The sequence below is a fragment of the Ischnura elegans genome, chromosome 8 (genome assembly GCF_921293095.1).
Source record: "Ischnura elegans chromosome 8, ioIscEleg1.1, whole genome shotgun sequence".
Lineage (NCBI taxonomy): Eukaryota > Metazoa > Arthropoda > Insecta > Odonata > Coenagrionidae > Ischnura > Ischnura elegans.
Window position 1 is genome coordinate 51,628,211 of NC_060253.1, and position 24,228 is coordinate 51,652,438.

A 24,228-nucleotide genomic window follows, 5' to 3' on the forward strand; every position below is an offset into this window, starting at 1 on the left:
AATATCAAAGTTATTAATGTGAAGATATTAATAAGTTACATATAGTGGGTGCGACTACGTAACTTCCTTTTTTAAAATGGGCGCCTTTCAGTCGGTTTATTCTTAGCGGAGCGCCAGTGGTCTCGTTCGGGATGCGTGAATATTAATTTTTGCTTCTGCAAAATTCAAACACTATCATGCGTCGTTCAGTCGACTCACACTTCAAGAGCAGAGATAGCTTTTTTGAAGGAACACTTCCCTGAGCGCTTCATCTCAACTAGGGACGATTTGGAGTGGCCGGCCCTCTCTCCCGATTTGGCCCCTTGTGATTTTTTCAATGAAATATTTTTACATCTCATGTTTATGTGCACAGTGCAAGGACCCTGCAAGCTTTGAATACCAACATTAGGGATGAATTTGCCAGCATTACCCCCTGATATGCTGGTAACAGCCATGACAAACGCCGGAAAACAGTTTACTCATTGTCTGGAGAATGGGGGGCGTCACCTACCTGGCTTGGTCTTCAAAAATGTGTGAAACAGAACTTTAGATATGTGTCTACATTATAAAAAACAGTTTCTGATAAATACAATAGAATTTAAAAAGTTTTGAAATAAGGTCAATTTTAACCTCATTTTACAAAGGCCAGATTGGCTGCCAAGCGATGCCACTCAACGTGACGTCACAGGGACCTAGATGCTATTCGAGTAGTCAGAAGTTTTACATAGTCTGAGATCACCAATGTATGCATGAGGCACAGAGCTCAGGGAAACATCTCTTAATAATCACCTATTAAAATTGCCTATGGTCGGAAAGTTTCCTTCGTTTGATAGGGCATTAATAATTCTTATTTAAGCCAAGCGCTACCTGCTAGCCGGGTACTCTGCTACCTGCTAGCAGCCTGCATCGTAGCGGCGCTCATAGCCTCGCACCAAGGTGGCCTCACACGGCTGTTTACCTATGTCGTTACTACGATTGTCAAACGTTGCGCTGCAATCGCTCTCTGATTGGCTGATGTGGTGTTTCAGTGACGGTTTCAGCGACGGAAAAAGCGACCAGACGAGTGATGAAAAAAGTGATGGGAATCCTCATCATTGCAGGAAAAACAAATGCGCGCGACGATCATTTCCGAGTGATCACTCGAGTGATCGCTGGTGTGATCAATCGAAAATGACGAAAAAAGATCGTGTGATTCAGCCTTAACGAAGTAAAGAAAGATTGTTTTGATATCGCGGTGAATTCTGTTCTGGTATTACGAATATCTAGTAATGGCATAATCCAAATGAATCCAGCGACTCTAGCAATAAATGTTAACTCCACGCGTTTTGATTGCGTTCATAATTTTGTTATTTGAAGAGTTTTCACTACGCAATCCGTAATATAAAAAGCGAGCTGGGTCCTTACATAAGCATTACGACTGATGGAGTCCGTGACAGTGGTTAGAAAGCAACCGCTTAAGGATGAGTCAGAAGCCGGAGCAAGCAGACCCGTTTATGCTTTCTTCCCTCGTTAGATAAAGGCATTACCACTTCCCGTTGTCCCGAAAAGTTGAAGGATAAGAGGAAAAGAACCTTTCAGTTTTTTTTCCGTTTACATCCAACGTCAACGAGGAGAGATTTTTGTAAGTAAAATGAACTCGCTTGACCTCCGCCGGGATGCTTTAAATATCCACCTCTCACGATAGCGGAATGGAAGCTTGCTGTTCCTACGATAAATACTAATTTTCTTTCGTTTCCATCAACGACTGAAATCCCTTCCGTCATTTCTGTACGTAAATCTGTTTTTATAGCATTCTCCGTTCCTCGGAATGATGTGAAGTTCTTTATCCGATTTTATTTTAAGCCTGAATCACACGATCATTTTTTTTTCGTCGCGAAAGTGATCACTATCGAGATCACTTTTCCCGTCGCGAAAAGCAATCGCTCTAGTGATCATTTTTCTGAATCACACGGTCACTCTCGCCGTCGCTTTTCGCATCATTTCCAATATCACAGCTCGTTGTCATAGGACCCACATCACGAAATTATATAGCGTGTTTGTTTATTTATGTCGTTCCCACAATTGTCAAACGTTGCGCTGCAATCGCTCCATAGGGGAATGCGTTCCGATTGGCTGATATGGGGTTTTAGTGATCGGTTTTAGCGACGGAAAAAGCGACCGCACGAGTGATGAAAAATAGCGATGGGAATCCTCATCGCGATCGCGAAAAACAATTGCCGCCGACGATCATTTTGCGCACCGTTCGCGATAGTGATCACTTTCGCGACGAAAAAAAATGATCGTGTGATTCAGGCTTTACATCGCATTCTCATTCAGCATACAACAGTTATCTTCTCATTTTAAATGGTATGCCTTTTCCAGGCGTGTCCGTGCATGGGTACTTTTTAATTCAACCTACCTTCGTTTGCGGTAAATTAATGCAGAACCAATTGGAAGAAATTACTGTATGCAGTCATTACGGCATAAGCTACACTATTCATCCTTGTCAGTGGCACAGCGGGGGGGGGGGAGGTTTGGGAGAAACCCCCCAACCCCTGAGGCTTTCTCTCAGAAATGGTAAATCTTAGAGAAAAAGTAGAATGACAGTTTTGTATATAATTTTCTGATCTAAAATTTTAGTATGAGCAATTTTTATCGTAAAACTAACCGGTTGGCCAAAAAATGCAAAAAAATTGTGACCTTTAACTTGAATAAAATTTTTGCTCTCACGGGATCGATGGGGACTTTTCAGGATTTCATTAGGATGTTATCGTTAACGTTAATGCAAATTTTACGGGTTGTTGGGAATTTATGCAAGGGTGAATTTCTGTTTTGACCGGGCTATAAATAATGTAATGGGCTATAATTATAGACATTTTTACGTAATTTATGATATGTGCACGATTTATTGCACCCTTGTCTTCTGGCTGATTACACTCTTACCGATTGTTAACGGAAGAAAATTCCTCTCTAACCGCTGTTGACACAGGAATACTAAATTTTTAACTTCATCCGCTACTTCGATTACCGAAATTTTATCACCTTCAATAACTTTAATAGCATTTAAAAAAAGAATTGATTGATTGCGAATAATCTCTAGATAATTTTGAGGATTCTTTTTTTAGAAGTCTCTTTTAAAATTCTATGACATTTCGCCTGTGATAAAAAGTGGGACTTCATAGTATGGTATAATTTCAAAATTCACTCTACAGCTGACGAAAGAGCAAACTAGCGCGTCATTGTCTATTTTGATCGACTGCAATTAGATTCAGTAATAGGGTGGTTTACTATTATTTTTTTATTGCCTAAATCGAAAGATTATTACTCCTGGAGTACGCATTTCACGCTTTTAGATTTTTAAATGACTATGTCTATTTTTCGCGATTAAATGAAAAGTGAAAATTTTTAAGCGCGCGAAAACGCGACGGCTAAGTATGAATGCTGGGAAAAGCCCGCGTGACTGCATTCTGGTTCCGGATGCCGCCGTGTGAGGCCACCTAGGTGCGAGGCTATGAGTGCCACTACGATGCAGGCTACTAGCAGGTAGCAGAGTACCCTGCTAGCAGGTAGCGCTTGGATTAAATAAGAATTATTAATACCCTATCAAACGAAGGAAACTTTCCGACCCTGGGCAATTTTAATAGGCGATTATTAAGTGATGTTTCCATGAGCTCTGTGCCTCATGCATGCATTTATAATCTCAGACGATGTAAAACTCCTGATTACTTCTTTAGCTCTAGGTCCCTGTGGCGTCACGTTGAGTGCCATCGCATGGGCGTCAATCTGGCCTTTTTCAAATGAGGATGAAATTAACCATTAACATTCGTATTACCTGGGATTTCTAAAACCAAATAATTTGTATATAATTAATGCACTAATGGTGGGTAACGAATCGCAATCAATGCCTTTCGTTTTTTTTCTTGATGAAGGAAACTACCCTATTTACTTTTACCCTTTTGCCACAACAACATTCCTCTACCCCGCCAATCATTATCTGTTCTTATCTCCAAAATTATAAAAAGTGCATTTGTGTGTCTCGGCTTCTAGTGTCCTAATGCGTGGTTCAATGTGAATGTCCATCACCAAACAATACCCATTTTTCTTTCCTCCGTGCGTCTTATTTTTTCTTGGCTGCTTTCTTTTTTCTTTCGTGAGCCAGACGATCGGAGAAGTTGACGGAGTGGAAGATGATTTATCGAATGCGTCGCGACACGTAGATGGTTAGATGGGGCAGGATGGGGAGGAGTGAGATATTGGTGGAGGCTGCTGGAGGAAGGGGAAGAAGATTTGGGGGAGTGCCGAAATAAAACGTTTGCCCTAGGCATGGGACACGAATTTTGCCGTTGGAGACGTGGCGCACGATTGGAGCCTATTCGAAGAGGAGCAAAATGCGATCCTCAACCCGTAGCCTTTCCTGATTCTAGTGTAGACCGGGGCACGTTTGCGCGAATTTTTTTTCAATGAATTTTCTAATTTTTATGTTTTACTGAGGAAATTTTAAAGAAAGTTTTATGAAGAAATTAATAAAGTAAAAATTTGTGTATTTATATTTTGGCCCATATGTGTTTTTAACCGTAAAAAATATATTTTTTAGGTCCAAGTCTATTGCGTAAACTTGTCCTGGGAACGGGGAAAGTTTACGAAATCGATGCAGGGCTTATTACAAATGAAAATGCATAAAATCCTTATCCAATTTCCATCATGTGTTACAGTTTTTACAAACAAAAAATAAAGTACATATTTCCTTTTGCACACTTGTCATGGGACCACCTTTTGCATCTAAGACACTGAACTCAGTCTTGTACTTTTTTGGGTTGGTTTAATGGTATCGTGCATATGATTTGTTACTAAATTAAACATGAAATGATGATTTTCAAAATTAAATAGTCTGAAAATACTAAAACGTTTATTACTGTACGGAACAAAAAAGCCTCAGGGCCACGTTTACGCAGTATAAACGTACGTAAAGGTGCCCCTTCGCCATGTTTGGATCTATTTATGACGTGCAACGAAAATGCATAACATTTCTGTTCTCAAGTTTTGCATCTTGCACGGTTGCATGGCGAGGGTTGTGATTTAGTATATGTAATTTGCTTGGGCAGCGGTTTTGTTATTTTTAAAATGCTGGCCAGATTTGGTGGTCTTTTAAAGACGAGTGAAGGGCATCGCGGGAAAAATCTGGACGTGGTTGCATTGTCAGAGAGGATGGGGAAAAGGTCTTTTAGGGTCCTACGCAGTACGTCCACGCCCGGAAAAAAGGTCGTGCAGAGGGAAAGAAACTGCGACGAATTGTCCCCGCCTAGTTGTGTCGGGACATACGATTTTTTTCGGATTTTCTCCTGGGGTATTACATACAATACATCGACGTTTCAATTTTGGCTTGCCTAAGTGCAATGCCGTTATTTTTATTAGTTCAGTGCGTCCTGGTGAATGACAGAATCATTCAGAAGCATGATTCACAGAAATCACTAGTGTGCTTTGTTAACACCTAATTAGCCAGAAATATGTAGATATGTCCCACGGCTGAGGAGGATAATATATCTGTGGGCGTACCCAGCAGCGGGCAGGAGGGGGCAGTTCTCCCCCCCCCCCCTCCCTCCCAGAGGAAAAATCGCAAAATTCTTAAATAAAATCCAGGACTGGATTGAAACGAAAGTTTTGAAAAAAAATTCTTTTAAATTACTTGAATTGAATTTCAGTAAAGACATTTCAGTAAAATATTTTTTTCAAGCAAATAATTTTGAAAACTGAGAAAGCGCCGTTATAATTTTCTTAAAATGCTGGATTCATTCACAATTTCCATGCTAAAACGTTACAAATTGAACGACAATGGCTAGCATCCCTTCCCCGAGTTTTGATCCTGGGTACGCCCTTGAATTTACCCATGAATCTTCTTTGCCGCAAAGTGAATTTGCCGCGAAAGTTCGTGGAATGCTTGGAATAAATGCTTCTCCTTTAAATGGAAGGTGTGTTTGGGTCATGTCCACATTGTGTCCCTCAAAGAGAGAGATAAAGGCTTGGTTGGGCCAACTCCGACGCTCACGTCAATGAAGACCACTCACGCAGACACCTCGCACGAGTCTCGGCTCCGCAGGGCGTATCGTCAACAAAGCATCATGGGAAATTGACCTTGTGGGTAGGAGGTCTCGAGTCCCTGTTTATCCACGGACGCACGGCCACTTTTATTGATCTTCTTTTTTTTTTTATCCCTTCTTCCCGTAGAGCTGAGAGCATGTTTTTGTTTCTCGCCACGAAGAGAAAGATGAGCCGATGTCCTCCTTATTAACTGGCGTCATCGTAAAAAAAATACTTTGTCGTGGGTGTATGTCTGGGAGTAAATTCTGACCTTAGTGGCGGTGGGGTAAAGTCCTTGTCTCCCACCCACTAGGTCGCGGGTTCGAGTCCCGCTAGGGTAGGTTGCGCCTATCCAGGTCATGCATGTTCGTGTGCGTTTGATTGTAAAGTTAAAAACCCCGATGTATAAGGAGGACCTTTTAACTGGTAATCTTTATTTACTTCATCATATTGAGTAGAATTTTTTCTGTCGTCTAAATTTTTTCTGGTTTTATTCTTTTTATGATACGCATGCTGTTAAAATATAATTCAAACATTTTGCTTAGAAATGGAGTTATACCATTCTGTCCAACTTAAAAGAAATTTTATAATAAATGTTTTGAGGGGTTTAGAATTTCTATTTTAATTGTAACAGTAACGCGTTTTTCATTTAGGAAATCATTACATTATATGATGCCTGGCCAGTTTGATGCTTTAGTTCTCACATTTATGCATTTAACATTCCTTATTACGTTTTCAATGGAAACAAGTGGCATATATGCGTACCGAGCGGGGTGGTGGGCCGGGGCAGGGGAGGCAGGAACGACGTGACCGCTGTTCATTTAAATTTTTTTACTGTGAAGTAGTTTGCAAAAATTACTCTGTTACACTGATAAATAAGGCAAAAAGTTATACTAAATGAAGTTATTAATTAATTTAAGCACAAACGAAGAAATATAAAAAAACAACCAATACCCATCAACAGGGGCGGATCCAGGATTTTTCTGTGGTGGGCTCAAGGGTCTTTTCTCATATTTGAGATTAAAAACAAAATACAACAATTACTGTAGGAAATATTCTCCTTATTTTAATATGAAAGTTATTAATATTAAATTAAATGATTGAGGCTCCGTAATACACAAAATAAAACGAGCGTAATGATATCCTTTATTAAAAATCTTTTATATTTTTTAAGCGCCTGGGAGGGGGCAAGTGCCCCCCGCTAAATCCGCCTATGCGCGTAAAAATGACGGGTAATGGTCCTTCATGGTATCCATACAACCCTGATCCTTCTATTATTAAAATCCTGATGCCTATTTGCACCTCTTCGACGGAATTTTATTTATTTGAAGTAAATTTCCTATCTAAATAAACAGCGTGAAAACAAGCACCATCGTCATAGCCAATCCTGAGAGGGAATATACTATAGATGCGCAATGACAAAAGCCGAGATCAAAACTGTCACCCTAAATTTCTTATTATTGTGGAAAATGGAAAAGGTAGCATCGCTTTATTGTCCTGTACTTATATCATTTTTGTTGAAGAATGTCCTGCAAAATATTTATTTTTTTATTAAAAATTAAGCGGATTTCATTTAATTTTACCTCGAATAATGTAGTTTAATAGGAGGTTAGCGCTAAGGAGTCTATCATACGGACTTGAAGCCGAGCACTGAATTTGGTGAAAGCAATACGTGACTACATCGAATCAAGAAAAAACCAAGTGTACCTACTGTTTTGTATCTAGCTGTAGGAAACTGGACAGTCATCAGTGAATAGTATTGAGCCCACCTGTCACTGTTAAGAACTGATTTCTGAAAACCATGCATCCTTGGCGGCGTGATAAGCGATAGCGTGATCAAGTATCCGGGAAAGTGGTTTTTGCAGCGATGCCTAAACAGCAAGGTTCTCCTAAACAGCTGCCGGACATCGTAAACGACAATGTCACCACGCCGCGTAGTCGCGTCGCGCGCAAGTTGCCCGAGGCGCAACTCCTGCGGGTCGCGGTTCAGCGATGACGACGAGAGATTACACCCCTAGTCATGGAAAAACGTCGGTCAAAATCGATTTTTCGAGCAATCGATTTCTAATTGAAATTAAAATCTCTAATTTTCTACAATTACCGAAATGTGAACCAAAATATGGATCTATCGAAAAAAAATCGAGTGTTCTTTTTTGACAAAAACACATTTCGTACAAAATCACGGATATCATGGAAAAACGTCGGTCAAAATCGATTTTTTATTAAAATTAAACTCTCGAATTTTCTACGAAAGTCGAAATGTGAACCAAAAGATTGATCTATCGTAAAAAAATCGACTGTTCTTTTTTGAAAAAAACATATTTCGTACAAAATCACGGAAATCATGGAAAAACGTCGGTCAAAATCGATTTTTCGAGCAATCGACTTTTAATTAAAATTATAATCTCGAATTTTCTACGAAAATCGAAATTTGAACCAAAAGATTGATCTATCGTAAAAAAAATCGACTGTTCTCTTTGGAAAAAAACACAAATGGTACAAAATCACGTTCATTATTCATTCGAAAAGCACTCGAAACACAAATTTCATTGTTACAAAAATCACAAAACCAATACTCCAGAGTACATAATTGAATTATTAATAGCAAACATTTATAAAATCACGCCCATTTATGTTTTGGGATCTCCGCTTGGAACCATTCGGCTCCACTAAAAATGTCTAATAAATATAAACTGGTTGAGATGCTTTCTTGATGACAGACAGGGGCGGTATGGCCAGGTAGGCTGGTCGGCAATCGTCGAGGGCCCCGAACTGAGGGGGCCCCCGAAACGCACGCGTCTATCGTGAAGCGTTTATAAAAGGTGTAATAAGAAAGACTCAGATTACTTGACCCAAAGTTTTTTTTTGCAATTAATATATTCTACACTTTCATTAGTTGCTTTACACTGCATGCATACTCAGTGTAGAGAGATTATTAAAAACATTGAATAAAATAAAGGAGTCAGAAGATAGAAGAGAAACGGATGCTTTTTGGAAGGGTTTTACGAAAAGGTTATTTTAGAGAATTTTTAGATTTTAGCGCAGTTTCAATTAACAATTTCACTAAATAATTAATAATGAACCTTAATGCTTTATTAAATTATATAAATTGTGAAAGTCTCACTTTTCATATTATTTTTTCTTAAGATATCGCTACTTTTTTATTGAATTTTTATCTAGTTTATAAGGGCCACAATAGCGTCAAAATCCATTGTTGGGCGTACAATTTCCTAATATTTTCTTGGGAAGGACCCCAAATCCCCGGGTGAGGGGGGCCCCATCATGGGCCCCAGCCGAGAGCCCCTAATCATCCCAGACCGCCCCTGATGACAGAGGGCGTGTCTTTCCAATTTTACTGGCCTTAGATAAAAGCCTTTACCAGGAACGGATGACGTCATCATAGACCGGAAGTGAATGACGCTGCTGAGATCAAACAAAATGGTGATGATCGAAGATGAAAAATTCGAGTTTGGATCGAAACTCGAAGGCTCCTCGATCTTTGACTATTATAACTCAATCTTCGATTTTAATTGAAATCGATTTTCCGTCACTACACGCCTACTCCTCGATCGAGGTCGTCAGAAACTATGATCCTTTTCAAATATACCACTGGCCCAATATTTAGAGCTGCGTGGCGGCAGAAGATGGGATCTACGACACTGGGGAAGAGAGACAGAGGCGGGCGTTGTCATGTTTTCTCAAAAGACTTTGTCAGTGAATGGAAACGAAAGAATGTCTCAAAAACCCTCTTCCCTCCAGGCAGCACAGCTAACTTACTCACGAAGCGTACACCTCGTAGATCTGAAAGCGACTGAATTTCCCCGAGGTTAGGCTCCGCCTATTGCATTCTGATTGGTATTCAGGAAGTCACGTGCTCTCATCTCCCGAAAAACTTGGGCCTGCCTCTCAGACGCAAAGATATTTGAAATGAACTCTAGTGACACGGAGCTCCCGTCAATACAGCTGGCGCGCTATCGCGTCATCGCGCATCGCCCAGCGATAACTGGAAACCGGGGAATCATGCCACAGCGTGGGAGTAAGGAAAAAATGCCCCTAGCAGAGACCCTGACCCACCATGTGCTTGTGTCGAATTAGTTGCATAAACTGTAGGATACTGCAAGGGAATTCACACGCCTGACAGGGTACAAGAATTGCCATGAGAAAAAATTCCCCTGGACCGGGAATCGAACCACGGACCCTTGGCTTTCCGGGCCAATGCGCAGACCACTACGCTAATCAGGTTCTTTAATTCTCTTGGCAATTATACCGAGGCTCACCCAAGTAACATTTTTGGTTGGCCCTCTGTTGGCAGATGGTGGGACACAGCGGTTGGCCCATGGTATGATTTGGCCACCTCGCCAACCGTATCCCAACCAACGATTCCCCAACGATGGGCCAACAGAGCATTACAGTCGGGCCTTCGTATTCCCAACCCAAGGCCAACAAATCTCCAACGATATACCGTTGGCCCTTTTACATTCTGCCATCCGTTTCCCAACAAAAGCTATATTTTACTGGCATTTCTCATTTTTATAGAATGAAAGTTAAATTAATTTACTTTCTCACTTGATACGATACCGGTAGATAGAATCTTTACCTTTAACTCCCTATAAATCAAAATGAAATTAAATACATTAACAATCAATGCTATGGGACAAAGTAAGGTTACAGTGGTTAAAAGTGGAAAACAAAAAATCAATATCAGTTCAGAAGGTCCCCAGCTTTTATTTTCACAAATTAGGACAATTTTTATTAGGACAAAATTAGGAAAATTTCATCAGCACCTTTCTATATTACAATTTGGCACACACAAAAACTGTCCATCTTCTTCATAGGGCAACAGAACACACTTAGATAAAATCTGGGTGGACTGAAATTTGCATCCAGGTACTAATTTTTTTACTACAAATATACCAATGGTACCACTTCTAAGAGGTAATTCAAAGAAACCCTCCTTGTCACACTGCAAGATGTACACCCCTGAGTTATTTGATTCAATTGCCTTCACAATTCCTATTCTCTGGTCTTCGGTAACGAAATTTTTAAGTTTAGTCCATTTTACTTAATTGGATCAGTTATAAATTAATTAATCCTAACACAATGCTAGATTAATTATAGCATAGTGTTAGGATTAATCAAATATCCCCCAGAAAGCCGTAAAACTCGCCATTTTGAACCATTGTTCTTAAAACTTTCCTGGAGGACGACCCCGCAACTCCTGCTTTCCCTGGCGGGTATGCAATACTCCCACACTGCTAAGTATTACTTGCGCCTAAACCCCCCCCCCCTATTGGAAAATTCTTATAAGAAAATTTCTTATCAGAAATTGGACATATTTCTTATGAGAAATATGTCCAATAATTTGTTCTTACATAAGAAAATTTCTTATAAAATTTTTCTATAAGAAAAATTCTTACAACTATCAGCTACAAAATGTTATTAATAAGAAATTTTCTGATGGAAATATTTATTATAAATATCATATCAACATGCTTAAAACACTTGGGCAAACTTCTATAAAAAGCTACATAAGATATACATCCCTACTGAGAGTACAAAGTTAGCGTTATACCAAATTCAATCCAAATGTAGACGCCTATATCTGGTATACAGCAAACCTAATGATTTCCCATGAACCAAATGTAGATGTCTATCATTGGTGTACATCAAAAAGGACACTCAAGCTCTGCAAAGGTCACCTGACTGGCCAGACAAGGCGATGTACCATAGAGGTCTTTCAGGGCATGGGTTCTGTATAGGGTTAACGTCCTCACATGCTAAAAGAAACTAAAATCAATTAAACCAACGATAGCCTAAAATGATGGACTGATAATTGAATACGACTTTGGCAATCACTACGCAATGAAAGATACAGGAATCACAATATGGAATATGATTTAACCTGGAAAATTAAAGAAGCAAATGAAATAAAATTCAAGTTCGACTGGGGATAGGTACTTCAAGAAATTATATGGGAAGGAAAAGTAAAATTTGATAAATCAAATGCATATGAGCAATGTTTATTTAAGATACCAGAGAGATGAGACCTCTACATGCAGATTTGGATAGATAATGAAAGAAATAAATAAAGCAAAATGGAATTTGATGCCATTGTGGAGAAAAGGATATGTAGAATATGGCTAACAATGAGTGCAAGATTTAGGGATATTAATAGGAGTCACAGAAACACTGATTGAGTATAATAGTTGATGTATTTTCCATAAAATAATAACTGTGCAGATGTTATTTAGGTTTATACTCATACAAATTCAATCTCATTCTCTTCAGAGAGGTCTACATCACTCACTTTGTCCATTGAAACACTGTTTTCATTAAAACTTCCACTGATACTAGATATGCCACAATCTGAAAAAAATATACATATCGATCTCTCTAAATTAATGATGAAAAGTTTAAAATTCCACGAAACTATCTGTTAAAGGTAACATGATTTTAGGAATGCCAGTTTTGTAAGACTTACCAAATGAGGTCAATGACTTATTTTTGTTAGAAGCACTCGAATTATTTTATTTAACTGCTATCACAAAGACATAGTGAATGATTAACATATAAAAGCAATCCCTAACAACCAAACAAGTTTTGGTTGTTAGGTTGCTAGAGAACCATGTGAACCGTATCCTGCAACGTATGCAATAGTACTATAATGTTATGATGTCCCAACGGTGGCCCAATGATAATTCATTTCGTAGGGCCATCGTTGGGGATTTCCGTTGGGCCAACAGCATAAACCCTTTCGTTGGGCCGACGAACAATATCTGCGTTGGGCCAACAGTGGAATTTGGTAGGCATATCCACCCACAATGAGCCAACCGTGACTACGGTTCCCCAACCGAGGCCCAACGGTCAATGTTACTTGGGCATGGCACTAGGTTCCATGAACAGAACGCCTGACAGGGACTGTTCAAGATCTCGTGGTGCCAGCGCGGAACACTTGTTTACCTGGGTGAGGTCATTATCGTAAATACTGTAAAGGGGGTGTTATTACAGTTTGAAGAAAGCCCTTTCTCGTTTCCAAAGAGGTCTTATTCCGTTTTCTGCCGGTTCCTGCTTTTGCTAACCATGGTAAACATACAATTCCAGGCCCTTGCTAAATTCCTTTCTCTACTGTCTCTCAACCATAGGGTAGGTTTTTCCTCCAAACAGCGTTATCCTCATAGTAACTCTTAAAGCAGCGTGTCCCTCTAGGGCCTGTTTTATGGCCACTTCTGTTTCTCTATAGGTATTATCGAGCAATATGCACATGCAGTAAATATATCTTAAATGTAAACAACCTCCAAATTCATTTTATTGTCGATTTAAAGGCATTTTTAAATCCATCTCGAAAATCCAGATTGATATTGATCTCAGACCGAGAGAACAAAAGTTTTCCATCTGAAATATATTCAAAACCAAATCAATGATCATTGGTGAGGTATTTTCAAGACAAAATTTTTAATTAACTTTGTGGTTGAGCTTATTAGCAGATCTAATCTTTACTCAAATTCTATCTGTGGCTTAGATATTACTATGAAAAATAGCCTGACATGGTAAAACCAAATTTACTAAATATGTATACTACCTATAAAAGAGTAAATGGTATTTTATGTAAGCTTAAGACATTTAAATAATTCTGCCTTTTTTATTTGTCTAATCTTTACCCTCCGGTGCACAGAATTACTGTGTTCCAAAATTATTTCAAAATAAAACTACTGCTGTATGCAATACAATTAAAAAATAATTAAAACCTTGTACCAATCTGCAATCATTAAAGTGTGAATATTACAATTGTCTGATCCAACGATAATTAATTGATGTTTCATTTAATTTTATATCATTTTATTATCATGGCATCAATTTTATTTGTTTTCATGTAAACTTTGTATTGATGTTAATTTAAGTCCGGTTCCTAATACATATCAACTTATTCCTTGATGTTTTAATGTTTTAATTGATATCATGTGGATTATTTCACCTCAATCCAACAATCATTTGACCCTCTGGATCTCAGATTATGATGAGTTATTATATCAACAAATATTTCATTAAATTTATATACACATGAATAAATTTATCAATAGCCAAATAAATGCCTGAAAAACTTTGATACCAGCCATATTTTTAACTAAAAAGGGGATTATTGTATAACTAACATTATATAGAGTTAACTGATGTCAATACCAGCTATCAACCCTAACATGTTCAATTTCTCTCCTTTTGCCCAGCATACACAAGTACATATCCATAACTCGGCCATTCAGTCAAGTCATGACGACGGGGGTGATTAGTTTGATGATCGGGGCCGCTTGGCTTTGGTCAATCATCTACAATTTAGCACCATTTTATGGGTGGACTAAAGTCAGTAAGTATACCTTTTAGTTGGTAATTTTAGATTCATTAAGATGAATTTGAATCAGCTGTATGAGATGTTTGTCATAGTGTATGAAAGGAAATGCATTAAATAGTTATTTGGGGGCTTTTTTTCCTGTTAGCCATTATCTGCTGAATTTTGATAACTGAAGGTCGATGCTCTACCATAATGAAAATAAAATCACATTCTTCAGGTTATTTGCCTATGTTTGGTTGAATTTTGGTTCAGTTGTTCATAGGGCACACTGCTGCCTTAAATTTTTAAGCTCAAAAATTATTTTTTTTTCAAACAGAGTATTTTCATGTATCCATTACTTTTCAATAAGATGCATTATGTGGTTCCCAAGTCTATGTCACTGGTATAACAAACTTCCCAAGCAAACATCCAACATTCACCCCTCACTTATGTAATATGATCCTTATCATTATCACTCTTATTACCTACTGAATTATTTGAGTGATGTTTATCAATTTAGCTTTAAAGATCTTATTTTTTAATTTAAATGATTCAGTACAATTGATTTAATAATAAAATGCTTCATACTACAGTCATTATTCTTTGCGTAATTATTTTGAGCAAGATAACTTATCGCAATTACTTTACGCAAGTATTAGACATCTGTACAGTGTGAAGTACTAAATTTTTTTCATCAAAAATCTTAGTTAAAAATATTACAAGTTTAAGAATAATTATCAAACTCTATTTTTCAAGAGGTTGCCTTCACTTTCAATGAGTTTAATGGTGAACGTTCTTTTACCTTCTTTATAATGTTTCTTACTGCCTCTTTGACTCAGTCTATCTCAGTGATGAAATAAATTCCTTTTGAGCTTCAGAAGCTAAGTATTCTTAATTTCTTGGTAAGCTTTGATTCATTCCAGCCTTCTTTTTGAGTGAAGAGCATTGATATTATTTCACCCTCTTAAGTCTTACAGTTGATTATGTCAGTATGCAGCTATTTATTGCATGTCATTGTCATAATACCTTATACTTTGTAACTTCAGTTTACAAGAAAGGAGCAACGCAGTGTGGGCCTGTTATGCCTTGCACTCTGCTGGAGAGGACACACTCTTATTGTAATACTTTAATTAATTTAGTCACTCCCATTGTTGTGATGATATTCTGCAATGTGAGGATATTCAGGGCAGTTGGGAGACATTTGAATCGGTAAGTTCCTGCGGAAAATTATATTCCATCATGTTCAAGCTTCTACTTTTTTTAAATTCATATATTTATCATAAATAATCGTGCCTATATTAAGTCTGAGTAGAGCTTGCTCTGAAATTATTCCTTTAAATAATATAGCTTTACAACATATCTACCCGTATTTTGCTATTCACAGTTTTTTGAACCACTAAATTTTTGGTCTTGCAAACTGTGTTATCATAAGTCTCCTCTATACGTACGGGTAAAAATGTAATAAAAAACGATGCATAAGCGTTATGTGTTACTAAATTTCTTAACTTCAATTTAAACCCATTGGGTATTTTAAAGAATTCACAAATTTTATGAAATTTTTACTTTTTTATTGGAATTAATTTTTAGGCTATCGTTATACAATTTGTGGTCATTTCATTTAGCCGTTTATCAAATTTTATTTTGATTTCATGGTTAATAGGTTCTTTGAGAACTCTCTGTGGGACATGTAAATTAATTTAAAAAACCTTGTACAGGCAAAAGTTACTAATGATATGGATATAGAATTAAAAGCGGTCTTACCTTTCAGTTTCAGTTCATCTTATTTTTTTTAATTTTTCATTCCATATTTTTAGGATGAGACAAACATCAAATATGGATTTTAGAAACACAGTCCTGCAGCAAAGAAGGATAACGGTGACATTAGTTATTGTTATTGTATGTTTTTTCTTGTGTTGGACTCCTTACACAGTTTACTCCTGCATGATAGCCCTCAGCAAAAGCCATGACTGGGTTCCTCTTATTCTGAATCCAATAGTAAGTCTTTAAACTTCTTTGGTTCTTTGATAACACAAAGATATAATTATCCCATGGCACTAAATTTCTCATATTATCATTTTATCAATTTAATAATGTTATTTCTATTCTTTTAGTCATATTGGTGTGGCTATATCAATTCAGCCTGTAATCCTGTTATATATGCCCTTAGAAGCCCTTCATTCAGGCAAGGGTACAAGGAGATTCTGTTTGGAAGGTCAACTGATGGTGTTAGCACAGGTATGCTGCATACTGTCTACCAAATATCTTCACATTTTTTGCAGAAATCTGGGCTAAAATACTTTTTCGCTTAATTATTCATAGATATACATGAAAAAATTGAAATAGCCAGCAGATTTTCTTATGTATACCCAGTCCTTTGCTTTAACAACTATGATTGAAGGGAGAATTGTTTATGAATATTTCTTCTTATACATAATTACTCAATTTTTTTCTTTAATTCATAGTGGTAATCATGCTTAGATGACAAAGGTCTTTTTGCAAATTTCAATATATGTACTACTCAGACCAATGTCCTGATTCTGAAAATTATAATTTTTTGTGGCAGGAAAGCTATAAAATTAACCAAAAACAGAAAAAATATTTTGTAATAATTTTTTTTGTAAGTTGAACATTTTTTTCCTGGTTTTTCCATTTTTGGTTAATTTTCCAAATTCTCTGACGCAAAAAATGATCATTTTCAGATTCATAACATTGTTCTGAGTACATATAAAACAAAAAATTTGCAAAAATTATTCTAATGGCATAATTACCTTCTAAGTGTAACATATTTTCCATTTCAACTTCAGTAACTATCACTATTGTATAGAATTTTCATGAACCAAGGCATTTACTGTATAAAAGATTAGTTAAGCAACTACCTCATTAATGCATCAAAATGAAGGCTTAAAAAATACTGAAAATCTGCGGAGAGAATGAAAACTTCATTATCCTTATTATGTCAGTGGGAAAATAAAATATTTTGTTGGATCAAGTTCAGGAAAAGTATAACACTCTAAACTGAAGATATTCGATAAAATATATGTCCTAAGCCAATACGTACAGACTTTATTTCATATTGGCCTTACTTCATATAAATTTCCACAGTTCATAGTTACTCCTCCTCTTTCAAAAAAAAATAAATGTCATGTGTCAGCTATAATACCTTTGCCAGATTTTTTTGGGGGATTAATCCTGGCATTTTTATTTGGGGTGATGAATTTTTCCCTTAATGTTGGTGAAAAAAAAAGTTATGCATAACAATTATTTTTTAATGACATCAAGTGTGAATTATAGCTAGGCCATTATCAGATAATTATTTCCATGTTAGTCAGCGGTGCTGGCAAGTATAGATAATATATCTGGGGGAAGTGCATCAATTTAAGGATAGGATGAGTAATTTCAAATAATGGCACTCCAGGAGAATTTATATTTAATATAAATGTACCGTTTAAAAAATTAATGGAGTACTATAGTAATAGAAGATGGATAGGAGGCACAGCTATAGCTTCAGCCCCATTTAAAAATATGAGAGCACTTAATTTTTTTTACTGTCCTCATTTCAAGGGTCCTCTTGGTCCCTTCCCCTGTTCATTCACCCCTCGTTTAAGGGTCGTTCATTCAGGACTATACACCTTAAAATATGGGGGAAGTTGAAACCCTTATTCCTTCACCCCTGCTTGACCAGCAAAGGGGCCTTTTAATTCTCTCAAGATTGATTAGCTCCTAGTGATAAGTTTTGCATTTCATCTATCTCTTTCTGAAAATATACTCATCCTGGAGATGATTGTTCAAGATTGGCCAAAAGCCACCATTGTCCAAGGTTGTTGGAAACTAGATATTGCCTGCTATTTACGATTGACTGGTATTAATTTGATCTTCACCTTGTCATATGCAAATTAGCATAAAATAGAGAACTTTCTCTTTAAAAGAACTCTGACGGTTAGGTTTTAAAATATTTACATACATACTTAAGTAAAATTGTGTATTTTAAAGAATAAGTGGTTTCATATCCCATCTCCGCTTATCTATACTGTCACCATTTTAATATCACACAAGAAAAAATAAATTACTGGCATTACATCTTAAGTACGTCCTTGCTGGAAGGGCACCCTGAGGGAAAATTGTATGCTTGATCAAACTACAAATGAATGAGTAACCAATACATTCACAGTCCAACATTCCCATGTATTTGTCTTTCTCATTATATGGAACCCCATCCTTTGTGCTCTGTATGAATTTTAATTTTCATTTGTTGCAGATAAGGCATTTCAGCTTGTGTTTAGAAATTTTGAAAAATCCATTTATTTATTGTAGAAGCAAAGATCTATCCAAAACAATTAAGTATTCTCAACCTGTTTGTGTGCTTAAAAAAAAAGTTATTGATTTCATGGAGTTGCCTGCATAATCTGTGTGTATTTACGTTTGTGGCAAAATGCCATTAATTATGTCCTGAGTGGTGTTTAATGCTTTGGTTCTTATTGTGTGGTATTAATAGTTAAATAGAGTATTTGTGATATTTTCCATCAAAATTTTATTTCAGTTTCAATTTCACTCGGAGGTTTTAGTAATGAGCATGCATTTAAAATAACTCATTTTGCATGGCCTTTACACTTAATTAGTTAAGAGAATGCATTGGCATGAACTTGATTTAGAGTATCAATATTGGTTATTTTTTATTCCACCACAATGGTGCTTGTATTGCACTTTTATTTTGCCTTATTGTCTTTGTATTGCGGTTTCATTTTTAGGGAGTTTCTACAGTGGCACATTGACCAAGGCTTTCCGGCACAACTCCAAACCAAAAGGAAGATTTTACAGGAATCGAAACAACAGTGAGATGCTTTTCTTAGTGAATTCTCCATCACATAACAATGTATATAATCACTATAAAAGTAGAGCAGATCTTCACTGACTCAATCCATGCATATTAATCCCTATAATCACCCTCTTCAGTCAAAGCCACAGGAACTACCTTCTCAGCACAAATATATTATGAAAGCATAAATATGAAGTCTGAGCACTTATCTAAAAAATTGTGAAAATTTCAATTTTTTTCAGACTAGAAGCCAGCCATTGAGCATTAATATATTTTGTGATATTTCTTCATGTCCTGATCTTCTGGCTTCAGATTTCTAATTATGCAAGGGGAAGAATGTAGTCTGCTATTTCCAAGAAACTCTGATTTCCTATCTGACAAAGGAAGTCCCTCAAGTGTCACCTCCGGATCTCGTTCATATTTTGCTAGGAAAAGGATACCCATGAGGTGCGGATTTTGTTTCAGCCAGTGGCGCAGCGAGGGGGGGGGGTTTTGGGGGATAAAAGAGCCCCCCCCAGAGCTGAGAGAAATTTTTAAGTTTAATCCGTTTTACTTAATTGGATTGATATTACCAATAGAATAGCGTAGGGATTAATAAAATACCCCTCAGAAAGCCGTAAAACTCACCATTTTAAACAATTTATCTTAAAATTCCGCAATATACTAATCTCGCACCTACCGCTTATCCTGGTGGGTATACCGTACCCCCAAACACCCCGGTATTAGTTGCACCTAAACCTCCCCCAGCCTTAATTCCTGGCTGCGCCCCTGGTTTCAGCCGGCAACGCTCAATACTTTTCGAGATATTAGCGACAGAGGATAACAGGAAAACGATTCAGTTTATGCAACCCACATCATAACTGTAGGCCCTGATATTCCGTTGCTAGGACGTAGAGCACTGATGGTGTATTAGCGTACTGAGGGTTGCATAGATTTAGGCTTTTCCCTGTTACTTTCCATCACTAATATCTCGAAAAAAGTATGTGTAATGTATCTGCTCCTTGCATGTGTTTTGTTCAGTGTATTCCAGTACTCCAATGTTTTTCCCGCCAAGGATAATAAAGCGAGGATGCTGCAGGTGTCTCTTGTTAACCAGCACCTGTTGTGTCAAGTCATTACAGTATGGAGCATCGGTGGCTGAAACCAGGGGCGCAGATAGGAATTAAGACTAGGGGGGGTTTGAGGTGCAACTAATTCATGGAGGCCAGGGGGGTATGGAATATCTGCAGGGGTCCTCCCCAGAAAAATTTTGGGATAAATGGTTCAGAATTGTGAATTTTACAGCTTTCTGGGGGGTATTTTATTAATCCTTACCTTATTCTATAGGTAATATTTAGTCAATGAAGTAAAACGGATAAAATTTAAAAAATTCTCTGAGCTCTGGGGGGGTTTTATCCCTCAAACCCCCCCCTTACTGCACCACTGGCTGAAACAAAAAACATTTGGGTATCCATTTTCTACCACCTAGTCAAATTAGAACGAGATCTGGTGGTGACACTTGAGGGACTTCCCTTGTGAGTCGTTAGTTAGAGCAAGGTCAATGTCCAAAGTTCAACACAATATGACATTCGATTACTGTCTACTAATCATAGGGTACCAAGTGTAGTTGAGCCTTGGACACCCCCAAAAATATCATCTCTGTGCAAGTTCAGTTCCTTGGAAAGGAACTGGCCACCCTTCCTGAATGTGCGAAATTCACAGAGGTTTGGCTTAATCTGTGGTTAGCTCGACCCACACCTACCCAAGTAAAGCTCTAGGTTTAAGTGCAGAGATTGTGTGTGATTCTACGATGCCATCCCTCAGAAGTATGCATTCACAGATTATGATATATGTGTACTTTGAACTTGTGAATGTCAATGAAATAGTTCATTTGGTTGAACATACCTCATAACCTATTAAGCTTGGTGAGGGTAGCATTGTTCCCTCTACTACTGGTAATTGTGTTTCATATATTTCCTGGCCAGCAAAAGAAAATAAGAACATTACCTTGCAACTAATTATAATGTAAAATAGGACTGTTAGCTTCCAATGTTTTATTCACTGAAAATGACCAGCTTTGGCAAACATTTTTAGATTTTTAATTCAAGTTTGCAAAAAATCATTTCTTTGCTCCAATAATGTGTAGATCTAATATCCTCCCCATTTCTCTTGAATGCCATTTCTTCTGCAGCAGTCATGGAAACTATCCAGTAAGGAGCGAACTGAAAAAATTTTCTCTTATGTTTTCATAATTTCTGTGTGCTGAAGGGGTAATGCCATGTAAACATTTTAAAGCATCACTCATAACTTTAATACATATAATTTTTGTTGAATATATTTTCATTCTGTTATTACAGCTTAAGAACATAAATAAAATCAGATTTATTATACCTCATAATAGTTGTTCAGAATAAAACTACAATAATCATAAAATTAAGTTTCATTTTGAACAACTGCTGTATTCAAACTCAACTAATGGTGGGAATCGGTCACTTGTAATTTTTTCATCTCTAATTATTGTAGAAAAGGGACTAATTTTTTCTGAAGGTGCAAAAAGTTTAGTGTCTTTAACTTCTTCCATAATCACACATAACACTTAAAAATATTTTAAAACTATCTTTTATTTGATCTTCATCTGATATATTATACATAATTCATTTAGCTAAGATGATTGCAGAAAGTATACCTTCCTACTAGATAAATGATTAATATATGCTGGCTTTCTCAGGATATCGCTGGGATGCAAGCCGATGTGGCAGTTTTCCTCCTCTCTTCATATTTCATCCAAGGTCTAGGCTGATATTTCTTGTGAAAGCCTGCATGCACAAATTATTATTTTTTTTATTTTTATTCAGAAAAAAAATTGTGGTACTGTTTTGGTTTTTTACCATGATTTGAGATGGCACATTTAAAATTAAATATGTACGCTGATATATTTTGGAAACAGTCCTCTACAGAAAATTTTTTCAAGAGCTGCAAATTTTCTAATTCTCGACCTGAAACCAAATTGGCAATGCTGCAGAATCATGTTGCCATTGGAAAGAGCAACAAAACACATTTTCCTTTTACTTCTCCTTCTATTATGCTTCATATTCATTAATAGATCCCATCTATTATACTATTGATTTGTGGATTTATAGTTATTTTACTATTCCACCTTACCAAGGAGCCATTTGCATACATTTTTGCCGAATAATGCTGAAACATATTTAATGCATATGCAAATATGCAAGCTAAATGCTTTTACATGATCATTACTGATAATCCTTATATTTCAATAATAGCTGCTGTCGTCAATAATCCTTCCAATACTGCTTAGGTACTAATGGCATAAAATAATGGGCCGTAGTTTGATAGTAATCTAGTCCTAAAATTGATTTATATACTGCAACCCACCATTATTCCCTTTCCCAAGCTAATTTCTTAAGTTTGCAGACGTTCTTCGTCTATCTTTAACCGCCTCAAATACCTGCCTCTTGGTCTTCTGCAAGAGACTTCGCCAAGACAAGAGACTTAGCCTTCGAATTTCCTTTCCACTATATTTCCTCATAATTACAGTGTCTTGTGACATGGCCTTGCCCTCCTCTCGCATAAGGTATTGTGTAGCTCCCTTTCTTTTCCTACTCATCAGTACACATTTTTGTTTCTCGTCCTATTCATTCATTTCATCTTCAGCACCCACCGCCAGTACTACGTCTCAAAGACGTCAAGTCTTCATGGTCAGATATTCTAAATGTCCATGTTTCTGATCATTTGAGGGAGGTAAATTGACAGCCCAGACGGCACAGAATCCTCCGTATCTAATTTGTATGCACATAGTATCCATTGAATATCGCCCCATCGCTTTTCATCAATGGATACTATCTGCATACGAATTACATACGGAGGATTCTGTGCCGTCTGGGAGGTGAATGGTTCTACTTCCTCCAATCTCTATTTTTTGAGGCGGGATGTAAGTCACTCTTTTAATTCTCTCTCCTGCGTACTTCTTATATCATGGTTTTCTACCTCAGATTTTTATCATTTTCCCTTAACACTGCTAGAACCTCATTTTTGAAAGAACTTTCAAAGGATATGTATGAAAACACTACATTTTTATTATTGCGGTTATCGTTATTCTTGAAATTGTATGACATACATAAGGTTTCCTTCAAATTAAAGAGGTCTTTATGCGTTTATAGCACCATAAAAAATCATTTTACTTAAATAATTCTAAAAAAGCTTGCTGGGAGTGAATTGAATCAGATTTAGAAATCCAACCGCAGTGTACATATTCCTTCTATAATTTCATCATCTGCTTCCCCCTTTTTGTACAATGATCATTGTCATGAATTGATTGCTGGCCGCCTTGAGAGTTGGTATGAATGGCTTTCTCACGAGAGATAAATATAAATTACTGTTGTATTTTTATGCATGAAAATAACCCTTTATTTAACGAGTTGCTAAAATCAGCATGTTTTGCATTTCCTGGATTTTTTTGGGGAGATGATTTGTTTAAATTGAACTAACTTCCAATTGCATGCTCTACATTTTATGTACTTTTCATTGAAGATATTTTATCCAAATATGTTTCAAAGTTTAAGTTTACAGGCAGTCCTCTTATATTTTATTTGCCTCTGGATGAGGATTTTTCCTTCGTTACAGCTGGTAAATTTACCTGATAAAATTGACTGAATTTAAAGTTTTTCTTGCTAAAAAGTAACTCGTCAAAATAAAAATATTGTCCTCAAAAAGTATCAGATTAAAGTACATTGAAAAAAATTACTTTCTCAGTCACTTTCACGTGAAAAACTGAAGATCATTATTTAATTGGCAATAGATGTTGTGTTGGTGAGCCTGTGCACCCTTTCCTGTGTTTATCAGTATGGTTTGGCATTAGGAGAAGGCGACTGAAAGCTAAGGTCATTTGCAATATGAGGGATTGCATCTGAAGGCCTTTTTTTTAAGTTTCAGCAAAAACATTCTCAGCCCCACTAAATTTACCCACACCTTAAGGTAAGAGAGAGCTAAAAACCTCCTGAGAAAAAAAGGGAAAATTGCCTGCAGTCTCCGATTCTGAAGGCAAGCCATTGAATAATAT

The 24,228-nt window shown here is 36.9% G+C and overlaps 1 protein-coding gene across 5 annotated transcripts in view; it reads left to right on the forward strand.

The window, feature by feature from the left end:
* LOC124163635 (trace amine-associated receptor 6-like) overlaps positions 1-24,228 on the forward strand; it is a 150,630-nt gene that overhangs the window by 118,068 nt on the left and 8,334 nt on the right. For 4 of the 5 annotated variants that reach the window (XM_046540674.1, XM_046540675.1, XM_046540679.1 and 1 more), the window contains exons 6-10: positions 14,256-14,392; positions 15,403-15,565; positions 16,171-16,351; positions 16,468-16,591; positions 19,102-19,185. In XM_046540674.1, the coding sequence (XP_046396630.1) occupies positions 14,256-14,392; positions 15,403-15,565; positions 16,171-16,351; positions 16,468-16,591; positions 19,102-19,185 (689 nt within the window). The remainder of the gene's footprint in view (positions 1-14,255; positions 14,393-15,402; positions 15,566-16,170; positions 16,352-16,467; positions 16,592-19,101; positions 19,186-24,228) is intronic. The other variant, XM_046540676.1, reaches the window with a different exon arrangement.